Below are 24,985 nucleotides of genomic sequence, written 5' to 3'. Positions count from 1 at the left end.
TGCTTTTCAACACCTTGATGACATTAAATGATCTTTTTGGAGTCATTTCTCATCCAAAATTAATGTAGAGTTTTATGAACTGGTCAGTGGAGGAGATTGAATATTTACTAAATCTTTGTTTAAAATCGCTTTGTCATTTATCAGCTTTATTTCTACATATGCCATCAAGGCAAATACTGCAATTACAAAACTACAATTGTCATATTTTCTCCAGTTCTGAACGATGCGCTGAAGTTTTTTTTCATAATGCTTCTAATGTACATGTAAATGTGAATCAGATTGCAGCGTTTGAGGTTCATATAAACATAACTTTCTGGATCTGAAGTCAGATTTGATTCATTAGTGCATGAAAACCTTCATACAGAGAGGCAAGCATCCAGAACACCCTAGCAACTGCATAGCCAACACGGTAAAACCACTCCAAACTGCTTAGCCACCGCATTACAGATGCGACATTTCGTATTTTCCAATGAAAAATGTCTACATCTAGATAACTCTTAAATTAAATGGGAAACAACCTCTTGAAATGAAGGATGGAGAATCTGAAGAATACATAAGCCTCGAGGTTAATAGAATAACACTGGTTTGTAAAATGTCATCGAATCAAATGCAGCTGACACAAGCTAGAAGCCCTTGAGATCCGTGTGTTTTATCTCGACACCATTCCTACTGAGGATCAGCGATCAGTTAAATGCTGTTTTATAACAAAGTTCGGGAGGAACAGTCGCAGTTCATTAACCTGATTAACACAAGTGGAGACCAATCAGTAATCAACTCATGACAAGGTATAAATAACAGCAGAACCTATCTCTGTTCATCGACAGTTTTCAGCATCCCGGTTCGCGCTGTCCGTCATCTTATCACAGACGAAATTTTCCTTCCAACAAGGAGATCCATACCGGCGATTTCTCAGATCTGCTACTTTGCTGACCATGATCATTAAACACGGCCGTTGAGCACCATCAAACGTCATCGCGACAGCTGCTCTTCTTGCCAAGCCACACGTCGTGGCCAATAGACCGTGCAAAGTTCAAGCTCGCCTCGCTTGACGCCACGATTGACCCGATCAAGACCGGGCTCTCTTTGAGCGCTGGAATCGCAGCACCAGCAGGCATTCAACCAGCCCGCTCCTCAGTTCTTACCGCAGCAAGCCTCTTTCACTTCCCGCAGCGGCTCAGCCTTTCACCGCGGCTTTTTCCGGCCGAGGCGCAGTTTGAGGCCGCCTCCTCTAGCGGCGCAGACCGTGCGTCATAAATCAATACATTTTTAGATGAAGACGGTAAATACAGGTTTGCGGCCAGAAGTAGTGCGAGAGCCGCGTGGAGTTCCGATCACATATGTATGTGGAAATTCAGATCCAAATTGAGCCTCGGATGCGTTCAAATATTTAAACTTCTGCGACCAGGCCGTGTGCAAACGCCCGACGGGATGTGATCTTTCGGTGCGAGGTCAGAATTACCTATATTTTGTTAACCTTTACATTATTCTTCAACATAATTTATGTAAAATGGTGGTTCATAATAATTATGGCAGAAATAATTATTAAACCATTATTTACGTGATTAGCCCCACAAAACCTACTGTTTTTATTTAGGGGGTAATCTGATTTGTGACGATGTATTCATACATTATACATTCTATTCATTCAAATTATTAACTTTACCATGGTGAACATGTCAAGGTAACAGTTAGGGCTACTGCACGACCAGTTTGAAAGTTAAGCACCCCTGCCGCGAGAGGGAGAAATGCGACAATCGTGTACAAATGTCGCGTGCTGTGGAAAGGAGGCTTAAAGTTCGTTAAATCAGGCCATGAGGTAGTCATCATCCACACTGAAATGTCCAAAGATATTATCTGCCTTACCGTGCATGTTTAAACCTCACTGAGGTTTTACAGACAAGTTTCATGCAATTATTCTGGCAGGACCAATTTTCTTGGGGACATATTTCACCATCTACTGGCGTGATCATTATACCCTCGTTTTGCCGCAGGACAGCAGTGTGAGTAAATTCTGAGTTTTTCTAGGACCGTAATATGAAAGCATGCAAGTAAATATCTTTAGAACTGCTTGTAAGTGAATAGCACATAACTGCAATTAACGTTATTGCCATAATCATGTCTGTTGGTATGTTTTACAGACATAATGATTTTCATTGCATAATGATTCTCATAGTTTTCAGAAGCCTCTGTTTCCACAGTCTATACTACAACGTGAAACCAGTGTTCCAGATGTATCCATTAGTGCTAGTGATGTGTCGTTCGTAAACGAATCGTTCTTTTTGAACGAATCTTTTAGGCGAACAAATCGTTCATGTTATCCACGGACTCATATTTCTCAAGTTCAGTAAAGTACCTCCCTTCATAGCAGCGCGGCGCTTTAAGCAGCGCATGCGCAGCTCAGTGAACCGGGTAACAACCGTTCATCCTGTCAAAGAATTACTCAACATCGAGCCGATAGCCTTCGAGTATGAGATGTGACCGAGTATGTGATTTGTTGAATGTAGTAACGAATACGCCCTTCAATGAACGAGTTTCATATGAGTCTGAACTAGATCTAGAGATCTTATCGTTCGTGAGTGAAATGACTGAACTGGCACACCTGTCATTCGTGAACGAACTGAATGAACGGATACACGTCGTTTGTGAATTAAATGAACTGGCACATAGCTTATCTTGTTCGCGAACATTTGAATTAGAGTAAACTGGGTTAATCTGCTATTTTAACATGTCAATCTCGAAAATGCAAAGCGCAGTTATAGGTACAGTACTGTGCACATACGCTCGTCTTGATATTTAGCAACTCCACGTTTAATCCATAGACCGTAAAAGAAAGGTTAATCCCCGATTTATGAATGTGAATATATAATACACAAACTGTCTGACCAAACAATTAAAATGCTAATTAGGCAAGAAACCCCGTGCTTTGTTCATCTGAACAACTCAATTAGACTTCCTATATCGAACACGATTATACACACATTTTAATAAAGCCAGATCAGTTTTTGTAACAAGTGAATGCGTTCGTTGACGTAAGACATAACACATAATACACTCTTTTGCCACCTGCTGGCATATTCTGTGTAAAACGAAGAAATTATCTCTGAACTAATCATTTTGGTGAATGAACCGAAAATGAACGAATCTCTAGAAAGAATCATAATTTCCACCACTAATTAGTGCTGCAACGACGTGTCGACGTCATCGTTTACGTCGACTACAAAATGCGTGCATGCGTGGACGCGTCACACTGTTTACATCTTGCATAATGGCATACGGCGAATGAAGAAGTTGCATTCTATCACAAACAGAGACCACTGTTATTAAAAGTATGAGAATACTTTAAACAGAGGACAAATAAAACGTCTCTTTGTTCCCTTTGCAAAACCGATATGGTGTACCACGGCAGCACAACTGCGATGAGCGAGCACCTCAGAGGAACATCTAGGCGCTCTCCGGTGTCTCCATGCAATTTAACTGGTTACCCTGTGATCTGGTGACCAACTTCCTAGTTCAGGTCTGATATTCTTGCGCTGTGGCATCCTGAAAAGTTTAGATGTTTTCAACTCGATGCGGTGCGGACGCGCCTGAGAAGAAGGAAGAAAGAAAAAAAAAAAAAAAGGGGTGATAGGTGACCGGCCCCTTAAAAGACAGCGCGCCACGAGACAACAGTCACAAACCACCGAGCTACCCAGAATCAGCTCCAGATCTCTGGAAACCATGGTAAACCTTGCAGAACCATGACTACATTCTATGGTCATGATGCTAAAGAACATTTCATGACGTCTCAGACAACGGTAAATTTATTGCTACCGAGGTTTAATTATAAACGCTGTCATAAACTCATATTTACAATAGTAAAATAATTTTTGCCTCTTATTTTATACTGCAAAAAAAAAAAAAAAAAAAAAAAACTTCCTCCACATTGGTTGAAAATGAACAAAGGTTGAAAATCTTACTAACCTGTCTACTCTTCCCACAGTCAAGGAGGGGGAACTCAGGGCCCAGTGGTTAGAGAGTGGACTCCTAACCCTAGGGATGTGGGTTTCGAGCCACGGCCCGGCCATGCCATGACTGAGGTGTCCTTGAGCAGGGCACCGAACCCCCAGCTGCTCCCTGGGCGCCGCAGCACAAATGGTTGCCCACTGTTCCGGGTGTGCGTTCACGGTGTGTGCGCGTTCACTGCCGTGTGTGCACTTGGATGGGTTAAATGCAGAGCTGCTTCCACAGGAGCCTTTTCCATATCTCCCCATTGCCGCAGCAGTGCCTGCTCCCGCAGGAGCCTTTTCCGTATCTCCTCACTGCCGCAGCAGTGTCTGCTCCCGCAGGAGCCCCTTTCGTATCTCCTCACTGCCGCAGCACTGTCTGCTCCCGCAGGAGCCTTTTTCGTATCTCCTCACTGCCGCAGCAGTGTCTGCTCCCGCAGGAGCCCCTTTCGTATCTCCTCACTGCCGCAGCAGTGTCTGCTCCCGCAGGAGCCCCTTTCGTATCTCCTCACTGCCGCAGCAGTGTCTGCTCCCGCAGGAGCCTTTTCTTTACCTCCCCCATATTTAAAAAAAAAAAAAAAAAAAAAAAGTTTAATTTTAAAAGTCTCTCTTGTTTCCACTTTCCGTCCAGCGAGCACCAGTCTCTCAACGGACGCAGTAAATATTTATCCGTTTCCACTGTCCGTCCAGCGATCACCAGTCTCTCAACGGACGCAGTAAATATTTATTCGTTTCCACTGCCCGTCCAGCGAGCACGAGTCTCTCAACGGACGCAGTAAATATTTATCCGTTTCCACTGTCCGTCCAGCGAGCACGAGTCTCTCAGCGGACGCAGTAAATATTTATCCGTTTCCACTGTCCGTCCAGCGATCACCAGTCTCTCAACGGACGCAGTAAATATTTATCCGTTTCCACTGTCCGTCCAGCGAGCACCAGTCTCTCAACGGACGCAGTAAATATTTATTCGTTTCCACTGCCCGTCCAGCGAGCACCAGTCTCTCAACGGACGCAGTAAATATTTATCCGTTTCCACTGTCCGTCCAGCGAGCACGAGTCTCTCAGCGGACGCAGTAAATATTTATCCGTTTCCACTGTCCGTCCAGCGAGCACCAGTCTCTCAACGGACGCAGTAAATATTTATTCGTTTCCACTGCCCGTCCAGCGAGCACCAGTCTCTCAGCGGACGCAGTAAATATTTATCCGTTTCCACTGCCCGTCCAGCGAGCACCAGTCTCTCAGTGGACGCAGTAAATATTCATCCGTTTCCACTGCCCGTCCAGCGAGCACCAGTCTCTCAGCGGACGCAGTAAATATTCATCCGTTTCCACTGCCCGTCCAGCGAGCACCAGTCTCTCAGCGGACGCAGTAAATATTCATCCGTTTCCACTGCCCGTCCAGCGAGCACCAGTCTCTCAGTGGACGCAGTAAATATTCATCCGTTTCCACTGCCCGTCCAGCGAGCACCAGTCTCTCAGCGGACGCAGTAAATATTCATCCGTTTCCACTGCCCGTCCAGCGAGCACCAGTCTCTCAGCGGACGCAGTAAATATTTATTTGTTTCCACTGCCCGTCCAGCGAGCACGAGTCTCTCAGCGGACGCAGTAAATATTTATTCGTTTCCACTGTCCGTCCAGCGAGCACCAGTCTCTCAGCGGACGCAGTAAATATTCATCCGTTTCCACTGCCCGTCCAGCGAGCACCAGTCTCTCAGCGGACGCAGTAAATATTTATTCGTTTCCACTGCCCGTCCAGCGAGCACGAGTCTCTCAGCGGACGCAGTAAATATTTGTTTGTTTCCACTGTCCGTCCAGCGAGCACGAGTCTCTCAGCGGACGCAGTATATATTTATTCGTTTCCACTGCCCGTCCAGCGAGCACGAGTCTCTCAGCGGACGCAGTAAATATTTGTTTGTTTCCACTGTCCGTCCAGCGAGCACCAGTCTCTCAGCGGACGCAGTAAATATTTATTCGTTTCCACTGTCCGTCCAGCGAGCACGAGTCTCTCAGCGGACGCAGTAAATATTTATTCGTTTCCACTGTCCGTCCAGCGAGCACGAGTCTCTCAGCGGACGCAGCAAATATTTATTCGTTTCCACTGTCCGTCCAGCGAGCACCAGTCTCTCAGAGGACGCAGTAAATATTTATCCGTTTCCACTGCCCTTCCAGCGAGCACTAGTCTCTCAGCGGACGCAGTAAATAGTTATTCGTTTCCACTGTCCGTCCAGCGAGCACCAGTCTCTCAGCGGACGCAGTAAATATTTATTCAATCCACTGTCCGTCCAGCGAGCCTCAGTCTCCCAGTGGACGCAGAAATACCTATTTGTCTCCTCTATCAGTCGGCGAGCACTAGTCTCACAGCGGACTCAATAACATCTATTTTTCCACTGTTTGTCCAGCGAGCACTAGTCTCCCAGCGGACGCAGAAATATCCATTGATTTCTCTGTCCGTCCAGCGAGCACCAGTCTCTCAGTGGATGCAGTAATTATCTAATTCCTTCTACCTGTCCATTGGGCCTCAGTCTCCAAGGGGACACCGTAAATACATATTTTTCCTCTGCCTGTCCAGCGAGCACTAGTCTCTCAGCGGACGCAGTATGCATCCATCTCTTCCTGTTCTTCGTCCAGCAAGCCCAGTCTTCCAGCGGACGCAGGGACATAATTCGTCTCCCATATCTGTCCAGCGAGCCTCAGTCTCCCAGCGGACGCAGTAATATCTATTGGTTTCCTCTGTCTGTCCAACGAGCACTAGTGTCCCAGCGGACGCGGTAAATACCTATTCATTCCTCTACCCGTCCAGCGAGCCTCAGTCTCCCAGTGGACGCAGTATGCATCCATCTCTTTCTGTTCTTCATCCAGCGAGCCAGTCTTCCAGCGGATGCAGGAATATAATTTGTTTCCTCTATCTGTCCAGCGAGCCTCAGCCTCCCAGCGGATACATTACGCATCTAGTCAATATATCATTACACCTCGCAGGCAGACGGTGGAGCCCGTCTTCCCGACATCGTAACCGCTTCTTCCTCAACTATTAACCAACAGGACCTGCCTGCTCCTCTACTTCTGCCAGAGGCAATGCAAGATCTCCTGGTCAAACGACCATACTTCTAAAAACGTCAGCCCGCCAAATCTCTGCGTTTTGGGGGGTTCGTAGTCTGGCGGCTGTCCTTTTGCTCTCTTGTTTTTGGGGGGAGTACTCTGGGTTCGGGCCACATCCCGAGCTCGGAGCCCTCCACCCGGACAGCACGCCAAATACGCATAAACTTACGGTATTAATATACGTAGATGTGAACTCGTGAAATGCTGTTTTATAACAAAGTTCGGGAGGAACAGTCGCAGTTCATTAACCTGATTAACACAAGTGGAGACCAATCAGTAATCAACTCATGACAAGGTATAAATAACAGCAGAACCTATCTCTGTTCATCGACAGTTTTCAGCATCCCTCCTCCACCCCATTTCTCCTCACTTATAGATCCATCTACTCTTACCACAACCGGGGGGAGTACTCTGGGTTCGGGCCACATCCCGAGCTCGGAGCCCTCCACCCGGACAGCACGCCAAATACGCATAAACTTACGGTATTAATATACGTAGATGTGAACTCGTGAAAGGAGTGGGCGTTCTGTCAAGCGCTCTTCTGGATCCCAGCACCACATCTCCATGGCCACGAGCCAATCCATCAAACCACATTCTGTGCATCACAACTCCAGCATAGATTTGATCAAGGCCCAAAACACCATCCGACGAGCTGATATTCCCCTCTGCTGCATGCAGAGCTCGTTCAGAATCAGCCCATGATATCTCAGACAGCTTTCTGAGAACTGCTAGTATCTGCACACCAACACGCCACGCTCTGCTCCAGCGGCTGACAGTAATAGCTGCCATCTGAAAGCCTTATCTGCCGTAATTCCTGGTGTAGGTGGGTATTACTGTAATTAGATGTCAATAGAGACATGCGAATATATGAGACACTGAAATAGCTCCGGTGAGAAGCCAAGCGTCCTCATTTCCACACTTTGATTTCAAACCATGTGGATTTGGAGACTAAGTACATTTTTAGTTCAGATTAAAACTGGCGCCGCCAAAGAAGTGCTTGGAAAGAAACTGGTTTTCTGAGTGTGTTTATGCCTGCGGGAGACTTCAGATACAAGTGTGTCATGAATTTTGGATGGGGGTTAAATTGTCATTTCTTTGACTTGGTTGTGCTTGACTTAGTGCTCTATTTCTAGCATCTTTAAATGAAATATACATTCACTGAGCTATAAATTCTAGAACCAGTCTAATCCATTTCACATTAAGCTCTCCTGTGTTTGGTGTCGTAAAGCAGAACCTGTCTGGGCTTCAGCAGGCTTTCAGATCAAAATTAGGGAGGAAACCAGGCTTTTGTGATGCTTCACTGCCCTCTCGTGGTGTAACACACCTCAGACATTTTATCAGGCACTCACAGACTCATCATAATGAATGTTTACTCTCATAAGGTCTTTTGAATTAGTATAGTGTGTAAAAGGCTTGGACAGAAATACAGCATGTGAATAAAGAGACAAAGCAACTCATTGATGAGTAATTTTCTTATTTGAAACGACATAAATCATCATAAAACAGGATGCATATTAAAGTAATGAGACAAACTGAATAATTTTTCCATGTGACTGAGAGAGAGAGAGAGAGAGAGAGAGAGAGAGAGGAGCGAGTATTAAACTCCATTGCCATTGTGACAAACACACATCTGTGTCAAAGCACTGAAACAAACAGCTGAAATACGACTGTAAACCAAGTTGTTTCATAAGTGTAAAAGCTGACATACCTCTCTAGTTGTTTTCACAGAAGCCGCAGGATTCAGACGCAGGTGTAGTGTGTGTTTGAGCTGCTGCACGCTCACACTCCTTCCTTGTGAGTAAACAAAGCGTCTGCTATCTCTCACATGCATCACTCACAGGTTTCCTGTTCTAGTGTGTATTTCTTTTTCCTGTTTACACCACAAACACAAACCCACCATGAAACGTATGATGCACCTCTGCACATAATAAAGCACAACACAACAGATGATTGAGTAATGCTGGAGCGGTTTACACTCGCAGTCCAAATGATGATCAGAATGAAGCTGCATCTCTCAGAAAAACATCTGCACTCTCCAGTCAGAAATCTAGAGATTAGCATTTCATCTTCAGTGAGATGCAGTGAAACATTTCAAATAAATTACAGGAAGAAAAAGACAAAACACCAGCGAGAGAGACTGAGTCTCCTCAGAAAGTATTTCAAAGTGACACATAGCAATGCTGACAAAATTAATTTCTGCCTTAGAAAATAGTTTTCCAGCTTAAGTCAGTTCAGTGATGTCATCATCCAGTTCAGCTCTCTTCAATAGTGTCTGTGCAATCAGTCAAGTGTCCCCAACTAATCAAGCCAAAGAAACCAAACTCCATCGGTGACAGAATGGAGAAAAAAACCTTGGGAGAAACCAGGCTCAGTTGGGGTCAGTTCTCCTCTGACCAGACGAAACCAGTAGTTCAATTCCAGGCTGCAGCAAAGTCAGATTGTGCAGAAGAATCATCTGTTTCCTGTGGTCTTGTCCTGGTGCTCCTCTGAGACAAGGTCTTTACAGGGGATCTGTATCTGGGCTCTAGTTGTCCTGGTCTCCGCTGTCTTTCAGGGCAGTAGAGGTCCTTTCTAGGTGCTGATCCACCATCTGGTCTGGATACGTACTGGATCCGGGTGACTGCAGTGACCCTCTGATCTGGACACAGACTGGATCTGGTGGCCACGGTGACCTCGGAACAAGAGAGAAACAGACTAATATTAGCGTAGATGCCATTCTCCTAATGATGTAGAGAGTACATAGGGTGTTATGGGAAGTGTTTCCGGTTCCGGTTTACCTAATTAATGCAGCCTAAAAATCCTTTAACGGATTTGGATATTAAAAGCATATTAGTATGTTATGTGTATGCCAGGTTAAAGAGATGGGTCTTTAATCTAGATTTAAACTGCAAGAGTGTGTCTGCCTCCCGAACAATGTTAGGTAGGTTATTCCAGAGTTTAGGCGCCAAATAGGAAAAGGATCTGCCGCCCGCAGTTGATTTTGATATTCTAGGTATTATCAAATTGCCTGAGTTTTGAGAACGTAGCGGACGTAGAGAAGTATAATGTAAAAGGAGCTCATTCAAATCCTGAGGTGCTAAACCATTCAGGGCTTTATAAGTAATAAGCAATATTTTAAAATCTATACGATGTTTGATAGGGAGCCAGTGCAGTGTGGACAGGACCGGGCTAATATGGTCATACTTCCTGGTTCTAGTAAGAACTCTTGCTGCTGCATTTTGGACTAGCTGTAGTTTGTTTACTAAGCATGCAGAACAACCACCCAATAAAGCATTACAATAGTCTAACCTTGAGGTCATAAATGCATGGATTAACATTTCTGCATTTGACATTGAGAGCATAGGCCGTAATTTAGATATATTTTTGAGATGGAAAAATGCAGTTTTACAAATGCTAGAAACGTGGCTTTCTAAGGAAAGATTGCGATCAAGTAGCACACCTAGGTTCCTAACTGATGACGAAGAATTGACAGAGCAACCATCAAGTCTTAGACAGTGTTCTAGGTTATTACAAGCAGAGCTTTTAGGTCCTATAATTAACACCTCTGTTTTTTTATAATTAGCAGTAGGAAATTACTTTCTTTTTATTTATTATATTATTTAAAAGCCTATGCTACGTGTACTGTGTTAAGCTAACTGAGACTTGTTATAGCTCTTATATATCATTGCTCTTTTTGTTGTTTTTGATTGCTTTCACTCTGTACTCATTTGTAAGTCGATTTGGATAAAAGTGTCTGCTAAATGAATAAGTGTACATGTAATTTAAATGAAAGTAGGTGGACATAGTGGATGATAATCAAGAAATGGAATTCCACGAAGACAGATATAATAAAACAGAAAAAAGGATCTAACATGGGTGATGAGTTTGAATGTGAACAAATGTGTTCAAGTAAAATTAAGGAGACCGGGCAAAAGGGTGATAACAAGTAAAGAGGAAAAGTCATGATCACATTTGTCAAACAAGCAGAACAGTATATGAATCCTCTTAAACTTTCCAAAGTGAAATATGATAAGTGAAAGGGGTTACATGTCTGAACCCCACGTTGTTATAATTGCCAGCACATAGAGCACCCCACTTCTGTCTGCAAAGGGAAAGTGTGGAGAAGAGCATGAGTATGGGAAGCGTCAGGAAGAAACTAAGATGAAATGCTGCAGTTGTGGAGAGAGCGCAGGATGTCCAGAGCAACAGCAGGATCCTTGGGTCCAGGAGCTAAACTACATCCAGGATTTAACATATACACAAGCCGCTGTAGACTGAAACAAGAATCCAAAGGGAACAGGCACAAACCTCACAGGTGAATGAGTCAATGTCACAGCTGAACTAAACAGACAGTATTAACATGAACAAAGCTGATTCTGCGGCGTTCATCTGTGAAGTGCTGAATGGTTCTGCACAGAATATCAGACAAAATAAAAATTGTGGTAGAATATGCAAACTAATTCTTGAAATTAATTAGTATTTCAGTAGAGCAAATTCACAAGATATTAAAATCTAAAGAAGAAAAACGAGAAGGAAGCTTAACAACAAGCTGTGATGCATCTCAGTGATCTCTAGATGACATTATCATGTCTTTCCTGTTGCTTCACTGGAATGACAGAAGCTTGATCGCTAATGGGCAGGTGTTTAAAAAATATGATGCAGATATGAGTAAATCTCCTAATATGTAATTTGTATACAAGAAACATGGTTATGCAAGTAATAGAAGTAATGGGTATACAGGGTAATGAGATTAGTACATTTGTATAATCATTGTTCAGGATTGTCTGAGAAGTGCCATGGGAGAATCATCAAAACAAATGCTCATGTGTGGTGATTTTAATGCACACGGTAGTATTAGGGCTTCAAGGAACAAAGATAAAACTGGTGAAGTAATAGAAGAATTCATGGAGGAAAACTTAAGTGTGTCTAAATGATGGAAACCCAACAACAATAGACGTAATAAGAGGTGTCATGTTTAAATAGTTTAAATAGTTTCAGCATCATTAGCTGGTAAATACATCTGCTCCATATCTAAAGATGATATTGGAAGTGATAATTTTCCCATGATCTGTAAATTCAAAATAAGATTCAAATACAAAGTTGTGATTTTGGTATTAATGTGAACATCTTGTCCACATCTGAACTCAAGGAAGAATGACTGGGAGGCGACTGAATTACATTCTGGAGAAAAGGGAAATGTTCTCAACTTCTCTGAGTGGATTTAGGAAAGTAGATCTACAGTAGGTGCGTTGATATTATTTGAAAATGAAGTTTAAAAAGCCCATATAATGGAAAAATACATGTTTGCAGTATTCTTTGACAGAGAAAATGCTTATGATACTTTGTGGAGGGAAGGTTTGCTTATTAAACTAAATAAATTAGGTAAAGATGGGAAATTTTATAATTATGTTTTAGACTTTCTATTTGAGCGTACCTTTCAGGTTAAAATTGGAGAAGAAATATCAGATCCTTATAACATTCTAACCCTAACTCCACAGGGTAGAGCAATAAGTCCAGTGTTGTTTAATTTAATGGTTATGATCTTTTTAAATAAAAAAAATAAAAAATCTAATAGGATTATTTTTGATGGGGTATCTAGTGATGAAGTTTAAAAAGCACAAAATAAGATGGAGGTGGATGTTAAAGTGACTAAAGGGGGAAATGAGGCAAAAATGATTGTAAAGAAAAAGTTAATTAATAAATGATAAATTAGTTAAAACAATAGCAGCACAGGGAGAGAGTAGGGAGGATAAATTGTCTGATGATATATATAGATAGATATAGTAATGTGTGTGTGTGAGTGTGTGTACCTTTCTATCCATTAATCCTTTTCCTAAAAAATAAATATATATATATATATATACACATATATACATATATATATATATATATATATATATATATATATATATATATATATATATATATATATATACATACATATATTTACATACATATATACATACATACATATATGCATATATATATATATATATATATATATATGTATATATGTATATATATATATATATATATATATATATATATATATATATATATATATATATATATATACTATGACTCAGGTTTAGGATCTAGGTTATGATATGTGTGGATGGGAGTATTCTGGCTAATCTGGGGCATGAAGAGTTTATTGTGAGTGTTAGAGGAGCTGAATGTGATCTGAGTGCGACATAGACTGGAGAGAATATAGAACAATTATTATTATTTTCAGACTCGTCGCCTTTGCAGGTTTACGTCACATTCGTTACAGTAGGTTGCAATGATGCTCCTTTAGGAGTTATTCGTCATTAAACAAGAAGTCATCCCCGCGAACAGCCAATCAGATCTGAGCACCGACATAAAGCCAGCGCGCTGAACCGAAATACGCGTGAAGGGCGAAAGGGCGGGGCTTGGCGGCTCGGACTTCCTCTCAAATGTGTCAAATAAGATGGGTCTAAGTAATAACTATCTCATTTCAAACTCTCACTGTTTTGTTTAACACCTGGCTGTGTATAAAGCAGGCAAATGCCACTGATGTGCTATAAATGACCGTCTTTGCACGCTGTCACCTGAAGCCTGTTACTTTTCTCCGCGCTGCTGAGAGTCCTTCAATCACAGTCGACCGCGATCACCGCTCATGCGTGTTTATAAATGACTTGTGCGTGTTAGGTACTGTACTTCATGTTTGTATTAGATTACAACACTTGGAGTCGAGTCTGCAGGAAGACAGAGAGAAGGAAGCGAGCCGTGGCTCTGCAGGCACGTGCAGTCGAGGGGAGGGGGGCGTTGGGTGCTTGAGCACGTGCCCCTTTGCCCTTTGGTGCCCAAAGTGCCCTTTTGTCAGAGCAAAATTTCCTCAAATATTTTTTGTCATAACGTATCCTTTTGTGAATGCCTGCTCATGCACAATCTAAGTATTAGTAACATTTTTAATAATAATTTAGCCGTCAATAAGATGACCCACATGATGACCTTTGACCTGACGACGACGACCTCCTCATCCGACCGGGACGATTCGACACGCCGCACGCGCGTTTTTTAATTGTCAGAGGATATTTTCAACACCGCGGAAGCTGGTAAGTGGTGTTTCATTATCAGCGAAGTAATTTTGATATTTATTTATTATTATTTTACAAGAACGACATGATGTGAGAACATGCAGATATGTTGTTTAGTATGTAACAACGGTGGTGTAGCCTGTAGTGTAGAAGTAACTTTAGCGTGCTTTTTGAGGGAGAAACGTTTCACAGGCATCGAGGGCAGAGGCGTCATGCCCATTCAAAGATTTCTGAGCCAAGTGGATTTTAAATGCAGCGTCCAAACCACAACAAAACAGCAGAATAATATTTTTTATATATTGGATATAACCACACTGTTGTGATTAGATCGTTCAGTGCACAGCATCAGCTGCTAAATTCAAATCTGTGTTCGCTGGCTGGCGCTGAGTCAGAGACGCTCGTACACGCTTCATGATGATAACCAATCAACGGTTCTGTTGCGCGGATGCAATGGCCAATCAGAGACGTGCAGAAGAGTCATCATTTTGTTCACTTGCTCGCTGACTGGATTATTTAGCGAATTCTTTCTTCAGAGAGAGAGAGAGAGAGAGAGAAAACAATTCCTGATGTGCACAATGTAATGTAAAGTGCTTCAGTGATTGTAATGGGAGTTTTTGAGAGTGCCTGAACTCTGGCTAGACTGAATGAAAATGTTATTTGATCATGTAAATGTTCTTTACTCTCTGTAATATGAAAGTGTTAAAATAAGTAACTTACAATATTGTTATTAAAATTTACATTAAATGCTAATTTTAAAGTTTTTTAATTCAGTCGTATTAAAAATATTTTATGGCATGATATGGCACTTAATTAAAAAGTCTGGGTTTTATGTGTAGTTAATAGATTACACTACTTTTCCATATATTGATCAAATAACAATCTATAAAGGTGCAAGATATATTCGAGATATTTCCTGATATATTAAGCATGTTTGGAATTGTTTTGAATAAAAGGAAAAATAAATAAAACATAAGCCTATATAAGTTATACAGTGCTTTCATAGCATGACTCAGTTGTTTATTGTTTTGTATCAATATTTAAGGTGGACTTATTGATTAGGTGCAAGAATAGTAGTGATGGGTAAAATAATAGATTGATAATGAAATAGTAGATTGTGCCTTGTTCCTAGATGGACAGAGAGTGGAAAGTAATAGATCAGATGAGGAGATGGAGATAGAGGAAGAAAAAGAGGCAAATGTAGACGCACAAGTGACAGAAAGAGCAGGTAAGAAAGCCAGGAGACAGAGGCTGGTGAGAAAGAGGAAAATGTAGAGTGTTTTCTGTAGTTTTTACTATAACAGCTGTTCTTAATTATTCTGTAGAACAGAGAAGAAAAAGGCATCAGGTTGGGACCATTTAAGACATTTCAGTGTCTAATCCCAGAGTTATTATTAGGTGGAAATACTTTTATTTTTTTTTACTTTTAAACTTAAAATTGTCTCTTCTAATCTTTTTTTTTTTTCAAAACTGCATTCCAGCATTTGCTGCCGTATCAATATATAATCATCCATATCAACACGTGAATCGGCAAGGAATGCATCACAATATATTGCTGTGTTGCTATTTTGAACCGCGCTATTTAAACCTTGTTCCATGTGCCCCTTTTATACTTTGAGCACCTGCTCCTCCAAAGGTCTCTGCACGGCCCTGGCTCTCAGTGAAACTCTCAGCGTCGAGTCTGAAGTCATGAAGAGCGATTATTATTCCTGATCATCAGATTCAGATCGCAGTAGGGCTGGGACAACGCGATGACGTCGACGCAAAATATGCACGTCGATTCGTCAGACCCAAAACAAAAATGGCGGCGTCGGAGAGTAGAAGCAACTCGACTCGCTCCTCAGACTTTCAGACGTGCATGATGACACGCACTCGTTCCTCTAAAGTATGGGAATTCTTTAATTTAAAAGGAAAAAATTCAGTGATATGTAGTATTTGCAAAATGGAGATGGCCTTCCATTCCAGCACCACGGCAATGCACCAGCACCTGAAGAAGATCCACCCGGGAGCGGCTGGAGATGACGGAGCACCGTGAGTTTTTCTTCAACTTCCCACTTTGCACTCGATGTTGGAGTATGCTATAATACGTTGTCGAAACCTAAGGTTTTAGGCTACAGTGTATGTTTTCTGTGTAATTAATTCCTAATTAACTGTGTGTTTGTGAGAGAGAGAGAAAGAAAGAGAGGCGCGTGCTAAAAGTCGCAGTGTTTGATGATATGTGTGCGTGCGTGCGTGCGTGTGTGTGTGTGTGCGTGCGTGCGTGAGGCGCGATCGAACAGTGGAAAGTCTGGAAAGGCTGGGTACGTTTTAATTTGTTTATTGAATGCTAGACATCAAGTTGTTATTTTCATCTGAAAGAATTACAAGATGCACTTTTTTCAGTAACCTAGGCCTTTGTGTTTTCAAGGCTTCAATGTTTTATTGAATGCTACCTCTGACTAAGAAAAGCATTACTTGGCACTTGTATAATGTTTTATTTTGGAATTTTAAGAGCAATAAACATATTGCAATGTTAAGGAATTCATGTTTTTTATATTCAGCAATTTAAATCAACATGTATAAAATTGCTATGTGCCAATTATTGGGGAGATAATCTATAATCTAATCAAACTGGAAAAAAAAAATCGTTAAATTAATCAATGCATCGAAAAAAATAATCGCTAGATTAATCGTTTAAAAAATAATCGTTTATCCCAGCCCTAGATCGCAGGAAACATGGTTCAGTCCTGCTCGGCGTACGGATGCAAAAACAGATACCACAAAGACAAAAACATCTCCTTTCACAAGTGAGCTCCATCATCTGTGTGTTGAGATAGAAACACGGTACTGTGTTCTTGTTCTTGGCTCGGTTTGGTGAACTTGAGTTAAGTGTTAGTTCGGCTTTACTGGCTGCTAACTTCACACACGACTGGTTTTATTTAGTGAAGATCATATGTCCTGGTCGACTTCACTCATGAAGCCTGGATGACTTTCTTCTGTGGAAAATAGTTTGTTGTTATCAGTGGCTCTTTGTTATGGAGCCAGAAGAATCTCAATAAAGATAAATGCACACACTACATTCACATATGCACACACAGGATCCATACATGCACACACATAATTCATAAATACACACACAGGATACACAAATGCACACAAAATTCACAAATGCACACACAAAATTTAAAAAGCACAGCAGATTCACAAATGCATACAAAATTCAGAAATGCACACAAAATTCAGAAATACACACACAATTCAGAAATGCAAACAACATTTACAAATGCACTCAAGATTCACAAATGCACAGGACAAGATTCAGAAATGTATTTCTGATGCACACACACATATATCTTGATTTACAAACTGCTTGCGGTCTGTGAACTTCACTGCATTTGTGTGTGAATTTTGAGACTCCCTTGACTTGGCTCGACACACAAATGCCTTTTTTTAAACAGGGAATGATCTGCAACCAATCAGATATCTCCCTTGTTTTAGCCAATCACAAGAATGCACCCCACGTGGGGGATTGTTTACTTATAAGCCAATCAGCGAACAACTCACTTTCCTCACGCAGCGAACCGACTCACTTTCCTCAGCGAACGACTCACTTACCTCACACAGCCGGCGACTCACTTTGCGCAGCCAGCGACCCACTTTGCGCAGTGAAACGACTCACTTTCCTCACGAGTCACGCAGCGAACGACTCACTTTCCTCACGAGTCACGCAGCGAACGACTCACTTTCCTCACCCAGCGAGCGACTCACTTTCCTCACGAGTCATGCAGCGAACGACTCACTTTCCTCACCCAGCGAGCGACTCACTTTCCTCAGCGAACGATTCACTTTCCTCAGGAGTCACGCAGCGAACGATTCACTTTCCTCAGGAGTCACGCAGCGAACGACTCACTTTCCTCACCCAGCGAGCGACTCACTTTCCTCAGCGAATGATTCCTCAAGCAGCGAAGTTGAGCGAACGATTCACTTTCCTCACGCAGCGATCAACTCACTTTCCTAAGCGAACGACAGCCGGAGACCCACTTTTCGCAGCCAGAGAGCCACTTTCCTCTCGCAGCGGACCACTGACTCTCTCTTCATGTAGGGACTGAATATTATAATTAAAGTGACTTCTATATTGCATCCAAAAGAATATTTAGATATATTTAAATATTCAAAAAGGTTTAAACATTTTTTTTTTTTTACTTTCATTAAAATATTTCAATAAAATGAAATAATTGCCTATTGCAAATTTATGAATCCATGGTTAACTTTTTTTTCTGCAGTCACTGGGCTATATGTATTGAGACATTTTTTAATTTATATTTTGTAAAAAATAATAAAAAATAAACCTGAATTGTAATCTAAACATCTGTATTTTCATACAATTTAATACAATTGCTGTGTGAACACGTTCATGTGATTGGCTTATAAGTAAACAATCCCCCCACATGGGGTGCATTCTTGTGATTGGCTAAAAGAAGGCAGATATCTGATTGGTTGCTGATCATTCCCTGTTTAAAAAAAAGCATTTGTGTGTTGAGCACAAGTCAGGGGAGTCTCAAAATTCACACACAAATGCAGTGAAGTTCACAGACCGCAAGCAGTTTGTAAATCAAGATATATGTGTGTGTGCATCAGAAATACATTTCTGAATCTTGTCCTGTGCATTTGTGAATCTTGTCCTGTGCATTTGTGAATCTTGTCCTGTGCATTTGTGAATCTTGTCCTGTGCATTTGTGAATCTTGTTCTGTGCATTTGTGAATCTTGAGTGCATTTGTAAAGGTTGTTTGCATTTCTGAATTGTGTGTGTATTTCTGATTTTTGTGTGCATTTCTGAATTTTGTATGCATTTGTGAATCTTCTGTGCTTTTTAAATTTTGTGTGTGCATTTGTGAATTTTGTGTGCATTTGTGTATCCTGTGTGTGTATTTATGAATCATGTGTGTGCATCTATGGATCCTGTGTGTGCATATGTGACTGTAGTGTGTGCATTTATCTTTATTGAGACTCTTCTGGCTCCATACTTTGTTTCCCATCATTTTTCAGAATATCTTCTTTTGTCAAAGTCATACATTAGTTCAGGAAATTGTCATGTTTGATGACCGCAAATCCAATGCACATTAAATTACTAATAAAATTAGGTGAAGGTTGTGAGTAGTGTTGGCTAGTGAAGGTAGCGGATATGTCCTCAAACATATGTTCGCTGTCTTAATTCTGTATGTTTTTATGAAGTGTGTGGTGTGTTTCCTGTGCATTGATTGTTGTGTGTGGTTTGTGCAGCATGTGTATGTTAGTTTCACTCCACTGATGCACTGTATAGATCTCTTCACACTCTGGTAAATAGTTGATTGGGTGATCTAAGGGGGTTAGTAGGGCTGGGTATTGTTCAAAATCTTTCGATCCGGTGACAATTTCGATACCTCAGTTTCGATACCGGTTCCTAATGATACTTTTTTCGATACCATATGTTTTGAAATCCATTTCAACATCAGCACAAATACATTAAACACAAAACTTTTATTTTTCACCTTAATTAAAACAAGTTCTGGTAACACTTCACACTCAGGATAACATTATTAATACAACTGGTTGTGCTTGTTCAGCGGCGGACTGGGACCAAAAAGTTGCCCAGCTTTCTGGCCCACAGCAGCCCACCACATCATAACGCAAACGCCCCTGTTTTTATGTCATTTATTAATTTAATATTTAAGTAAACAGTTTGGGGATTTTAACCAATAGGGCAACTGATCCTCCGTTGAAAAAAAAAAAAGAACAACAGCTGTTCATTTAGCGACTCCCAGGTGAGCGATACATGCTCATCAAGACACAAACATTCTTCTACAACTCACTCTTTGCATTCAGTTAGCAGATCCATGCGAATCATGCATGAAATGGACTCAAACAATAGCTTTATGTGCTTTACAGATGAACTTGAAGTCTTTATTCATTCGAGATGTTCAATAATAGCTCATCTTTGACTCTGTAATACAAGTTCATGATCAGATTAGTGAACCCATGATTCTTTTGAGTCAATGTTTTAAAATAATAATTTATTTTGTTTAACGAAACCAGTGTGGAAATCAGTGTTTCACCAACTGGATAGATCTGAGGTGCAGGGCTCCACCTCCTGGGGCTATTGTGTTTTCCAGTCCGATGGGCTATCGTGAAGTGATTTCACTAGTTCACGCTTACATATAATTAGCTGAGGTATGGTATGCGTATTTGGCGTGCTGTCCGGGGAAGGGCTCCGAGCTCGGGAGTTGCCCGAACCTAGAGTACCCCCCCCTTCCCCGTATATTGTAAAGTGAACTTGAAGTGAGGAGATGGGGTGGAGGAGGGATGCTGATAAACCCTCAATGGATAGAGGTAAGTCAGCGATATTTATACTGTGGGATTGATTACTTGATTGTGGTCCACCTGTGATGATTAGGCCAAGTATCTGACGCGCTCCTCCCGAATCTTCATTGATAATTACATGTAAAATTCCTAACTTCACTTGCTTCGCGTTGTTCACTTGCTTGAAGGAGTGAAACGGATCATAGCCAATCGTTTGCATTAGTTTCTAAATATTGCTGATTCAAGCATTTTAAAAAATTCACACGCGTTCGGAGCTTGCGCTCACTCATTTAAAGCACGTTCTGTGAGCAGCAAAACTATGGGGTCAGAATTGTTGCATTATTCCAAATAAATAGATTATTATCCATAAATAAATGTAACGAGATTCACAAAAATATATCAAATTCACAAATAAATGTATAGAGTTTCACAAAAAAATATAAAACTCACAAATAAATAAAATGAGATTTGCAAATAAAAAAATATATATTTACAAATGTGTTTAATGTCACAAACACAACTCTACCTAGCATTTATTTGTGAACCGCTGTCTGTGCATTTGTAAATTACTGCACGCATTTGTGGATCGCTTCCTGTGCATTTGTGGATTTGAAACACTTCTAGCGTCGACGTGCAGATAAATCCACAAATAAGTGGACTCCACCCACCGTCTACTTAACCCAATCAGACAACGCCCATGTTGCACTGACCAATCGCAGCACGCTCTCTCTCCAACCAATCACGTTTTGCCTAACAACCAGGGCGGGATCAGACACATGAACGCGAGTCACTCGCTACAGTCTCTTCAACATGGCCGATCAAGAGGAGTAAAGACAGGTGAGTGATGCTAACACAGTAATTAACTGAAGTTTTACCAGGTTCTTGATATGTCATCATTTGTCATAACTAGTGAGGTAGTTTGACAATTTACACCATGATTTAATAAGTTATTATTTGCTCTCAAGCACCATTTCGAAGACTGTCGCATTTGTCTGCCACATACATCAAGGGGGTCTTCATTCTAAAATGGACCATTATTCATTGTGAGGTGTAAATTGTTGTAATTTCTTTACTTTTGAATTTCTTTACTTGTGGCCTACAAAATGCGACCTCCTTGAGAAAGCAGCCATCGAAACAGTCAGCGGATTTATTTTACATTTAGAATTACTGAATTAGTTTATTAGATTAAATAAACTATTACTTAATATTGAGTGCAAGATGAAGAATATGTGAAGCTGCGGGTAGATTCGATGTGCGCCTGTAGTAAGGTTGCCAACTGCCCTAATTATACAGATATACGTTTGGGGTAAGATCTTCCACTGCATATTACATGAGACTCGGTTTTATTCCCCCTTGTCACCCCCCGCAGTGGCATCGTCTCAGATACTACGAGTATGTGTGAACTGAGGGTCATAAGCTGTTGTTACGTTACCTGGAATGCATGACATGTTAATTGAAATTAACTGTCGAAAAGAACCAGTTTTCGAAAAAAGAACCAGACTTCCCATCACTAGTGAAAAGTTGGCTTTCCTCATTATTATGTTCCCTTGTATATAACTGGAACGGTTACTCCATGCACCTTTAAACTACAGTCTGTTCAGTTAAATATTTGACTGCAGTTTGTGTTTACTTACTGTTTGTTCAGGGCCTTTCTGCACAAGGTGAAAGTGCTGCTCGGGCATTAGTGCAGATCATCGCCAGGGATCTGACACCAGGGCCAAGCCGCTCCACTAATTACTATTATATATAATGCTCATTACTGTAGTAACATCCAAAATAAAACTATAACGTTATTTGTAATTTAACTAGTGTTTCCCAGTTTTCTACCTCTCTGGTGTTTTCTGAACCCATCCGTCCGTCTGTGTTATTAAATTTTTTTTTTTTAAGGTAATTAAATGACCACTTGGTCATGTAGCATGTTACATTTAAAAATATTGTTGGAATATTGGCTATCTGCTAAAAATAAAAAAATCTAAAGTACTGTGCTGTATTTACCAATTAGACTAATATTTCATTATGAACAAGGTTTATTTCATTGATCAAAATGTTCTGTGTTTGTTATTATGCATTTTAGGACAGTGAGGCAGCAAATGACAGACTAATCCACTTTCTGAAGCTTGGATTACCCCAGGAAAACATCAGTAACATTTTAGGTGTCACTCATACAACTATCGTTCGTCGGATGAGAGAATGTGTTTGGCCAGAGAGAGAATCCAATAATTAACCCTGAGGTAATTATTTCTTCTTACAATGCTTTATTGGTTTTGCTCTGTTAGATTAACCCCCCATATTTAAAATGATTTATTTGTTTACCTTTAGATGGAATATTCAGACTCAATGGCAGTTGAACAAGATGGTGGAGATGCTGACCATGTTCACTTTGCAGTCAACGTGCCTGTAATTCACAGGCCACAACTCACAAATGAGCAAATTGACCCACTGCAAGTGTCTGATTCATTTGGAGTAGATGTATACCTCAAGACTCTCACATATGTACAGACTTTGATTGAATAAAGGGATATTTGAAGGTTTATTTCTGCTGCTCTAATTTTGACAGCAAGGTTGTAAATGTGTATATATAGTTTTATAAAATATATTAAAAAAAAAAGTATATAAAACTTGTGGAAACAACCTTTTAAGACATGTAAAATAATTAAATTTATTTTAAAATGTTATTGAAGTACTTTATTTATTATTATTACTTGTACATAGAAAAAAAATTACATAGAACCAGTGTCCAGAATTAAATGAGTCCAAATCCAGTGGAGGATGTGTTAGCACAAGCTTGCAATGTAGATGCAAAGTTATCCATTGTGGTTATTTCAGCTGGTATCATCAGGGTCCTGCTGCAGGTAGAAGCCTTGAAGTATCTTCCATTCCAAACATTTACCTGGAGATTCTTGGATGGGACTTCCCATCCAGTCCAAAATGATGTAAGCTTTTGTAGCTGGTCTGTAGTAACTGTGTGGAAAAATAATCAGAAGATGCATACAAACAACTCTTAACATTTTATGGAAGGTTGTATGCATTAAAACTGTCAAACTGCAATGAGTCTTAGAATGAGAAGTTTGAAAAATACTTTTTACAGGATTTATATTGTAATTAAGCCATTTATAATACATATTAAAACAATAAATATCGCTAATTTGATTTGCAAAGTATTAATAAAAAATATAATCTTAAGAACATCTAAGTGTACTCAACTGTGCTCTTTTGAGACACCATAAACTAAAATGTGCTTTTAATATACTACCTCTATTTAAAACAATATGTATTTAGTTACCACTTGTAGTACAAGAAGTTCAGTTGGACTATAAGTGGTAACTAAATACATGTTATTAATACTTCCAATCATAGTAACCTGAACGACATACCAATTTTTCCTCAAATGTGCTTTATAATAAATTACAATAAATCTATGAACAGGCTGTGGTCATGTCATGCATTCCAGGTAACGTAACAACAGCTTATGACCCTCAGTTCACACATACTCGTAGTATCTGAGACGATGCCACTGCGGGGGGTGACAAGGGGGAATAAAACCGAGTCTCATGTAATATGCAGTGGAAGATCTTACCCCAAACGTATATCTGTATAATTAGGGCAGTTGGCAACCTTACTACAGGCGCACATCGAATCTACCCGCAGCTTCACATATTCTTCATCTTGCACTCAATATTAAGTAATAGTTTATTTAATCTAATAAACTAATTCAGTAATTCTAAATGTAAAATAAATCCGCTGACTGTTTCGATGGCTGCTTTCTCAAGGAGGTCGCATTTTGTAGGCCACAAGTAAAGAAATTCAAAAGTAAAGAAATTACAACAATTTACACCTCACAATGAATAATGGTCCATTTTAGAATGAAGACCCCCTTGATGTATGTGGCAGACAAATGCGACAGTCTTCGAAATGGTGCTTGAGAGCAAATAATAACTTATTAAATCATGGTGTAAATTGTCAAACTACCTCACTAGTTATGACAAATGATGACATATCAAGAACCTGGTAAAACTTCAGTTAATTACTGTGTTAGCATCACTCACCTGTCTTTACTCCTCTTGATCGGCCATGTTGAAGAGACTGTAGCGAGTGACTCGCGTTCATGTGTCTGATCCCGCCCTGGTTGTTAGGCAAAACGTGATTGGTTGGAGAGAGAGCGTGCTGCGATTGGTCAGTGCAACATGGGCGTTGTCTGATTGGGTTAAGTAGACGGTGGGTGGAGTCCACTTATTTGTGGATTTATCTGCACGTCGACGCTAGAAGTGTTTCAAATCCACAAATGCACAGGAAGCGATCCACAAATGCGTGCAGTAATTTACAAATGCACAGACAGCGGTTCACAAATAAATGCTAGGTAGAGTTGTGTTTGTGACATTAAACACATTTGTAAATATATATTTTTTTATTTGCAAATCTCATTTTATTTATTTGTGAGTTTTATGTTTTTTTGTGAAACTCTTTACATTTATTTGTGAATTTGATATATTTTTGTGAATCTCGTTACATTTATTTATGGATAATAATCTATTTATTTGGAATAATGCAACAATTCTG

At 40.5% G+C, this 24,985-nt stretch overlaps 1 protein-coding gene and 1 long non-coding RNA gene across 7 annotated transcripts in view; both read left to right on the top strand.

Moving 5' to 3' along the window:
• LOC113069810 (THAP domain-containing protein 1-like) overlaps positions 1-24,985 on the top strand; it is a 47,010-nt gene that overhangs the window by 497 nt on the left and 21,528 nt on the right. The window contains exons 2-3 of one of the 6 annotated variants that reach the window (XM_026242878.1): positions 14,887-14,888; positions 16,816-16,898. In XM_026242878.1, coding sequence (XP_026098663.1) covers positions 16,828-16,898 — 71 coding nt within the window. In that variant the 5' untranslated portion in view covers positions 14,887-14,888; positions 16,816-16,827. Of the gene's footprint in view, positions 1-14,000; positions 14,134-14,886; positions 14,889-15,600; positions 16,144-16,815; positions 16,899-24,985 lie in introns of those variants that run through there. The other 5 variants (XM_026242904.1, XM_026242885.1, XM_026242895.1 and 2 more) reach the window with 5 other exon arrangements.
• LOC113069897 (uncharacterized) lies at positions 21,205-22,961 on the top strand. Its single transcript, XR_003279821.1, has 3 exons — positions 21,205-21,265; positions 22,503-22,659; positions 22,748-22,961. It is a non-coding gene; the product is annotated as an uncharacterized LOC113069897 (long non-coding RNA).

Source organism: Carassius auratus, chromosome 5 (assembly GCF_003368295.1).
Source record: "Carassius auratus strain Wakin chromosome 5, ASM336829v1, whole genome shotgun sequence".
NCBI lineage: Eukaryota > Metazoa > Chordata > Actinopteri > Cypriniformes > Cyprinidae > Carassius > Carassius auratus.
Note: the sequence above shows the minus strand (reverse complement) of the source record. Positions and strands in the feature narration are given on the sequence as shown.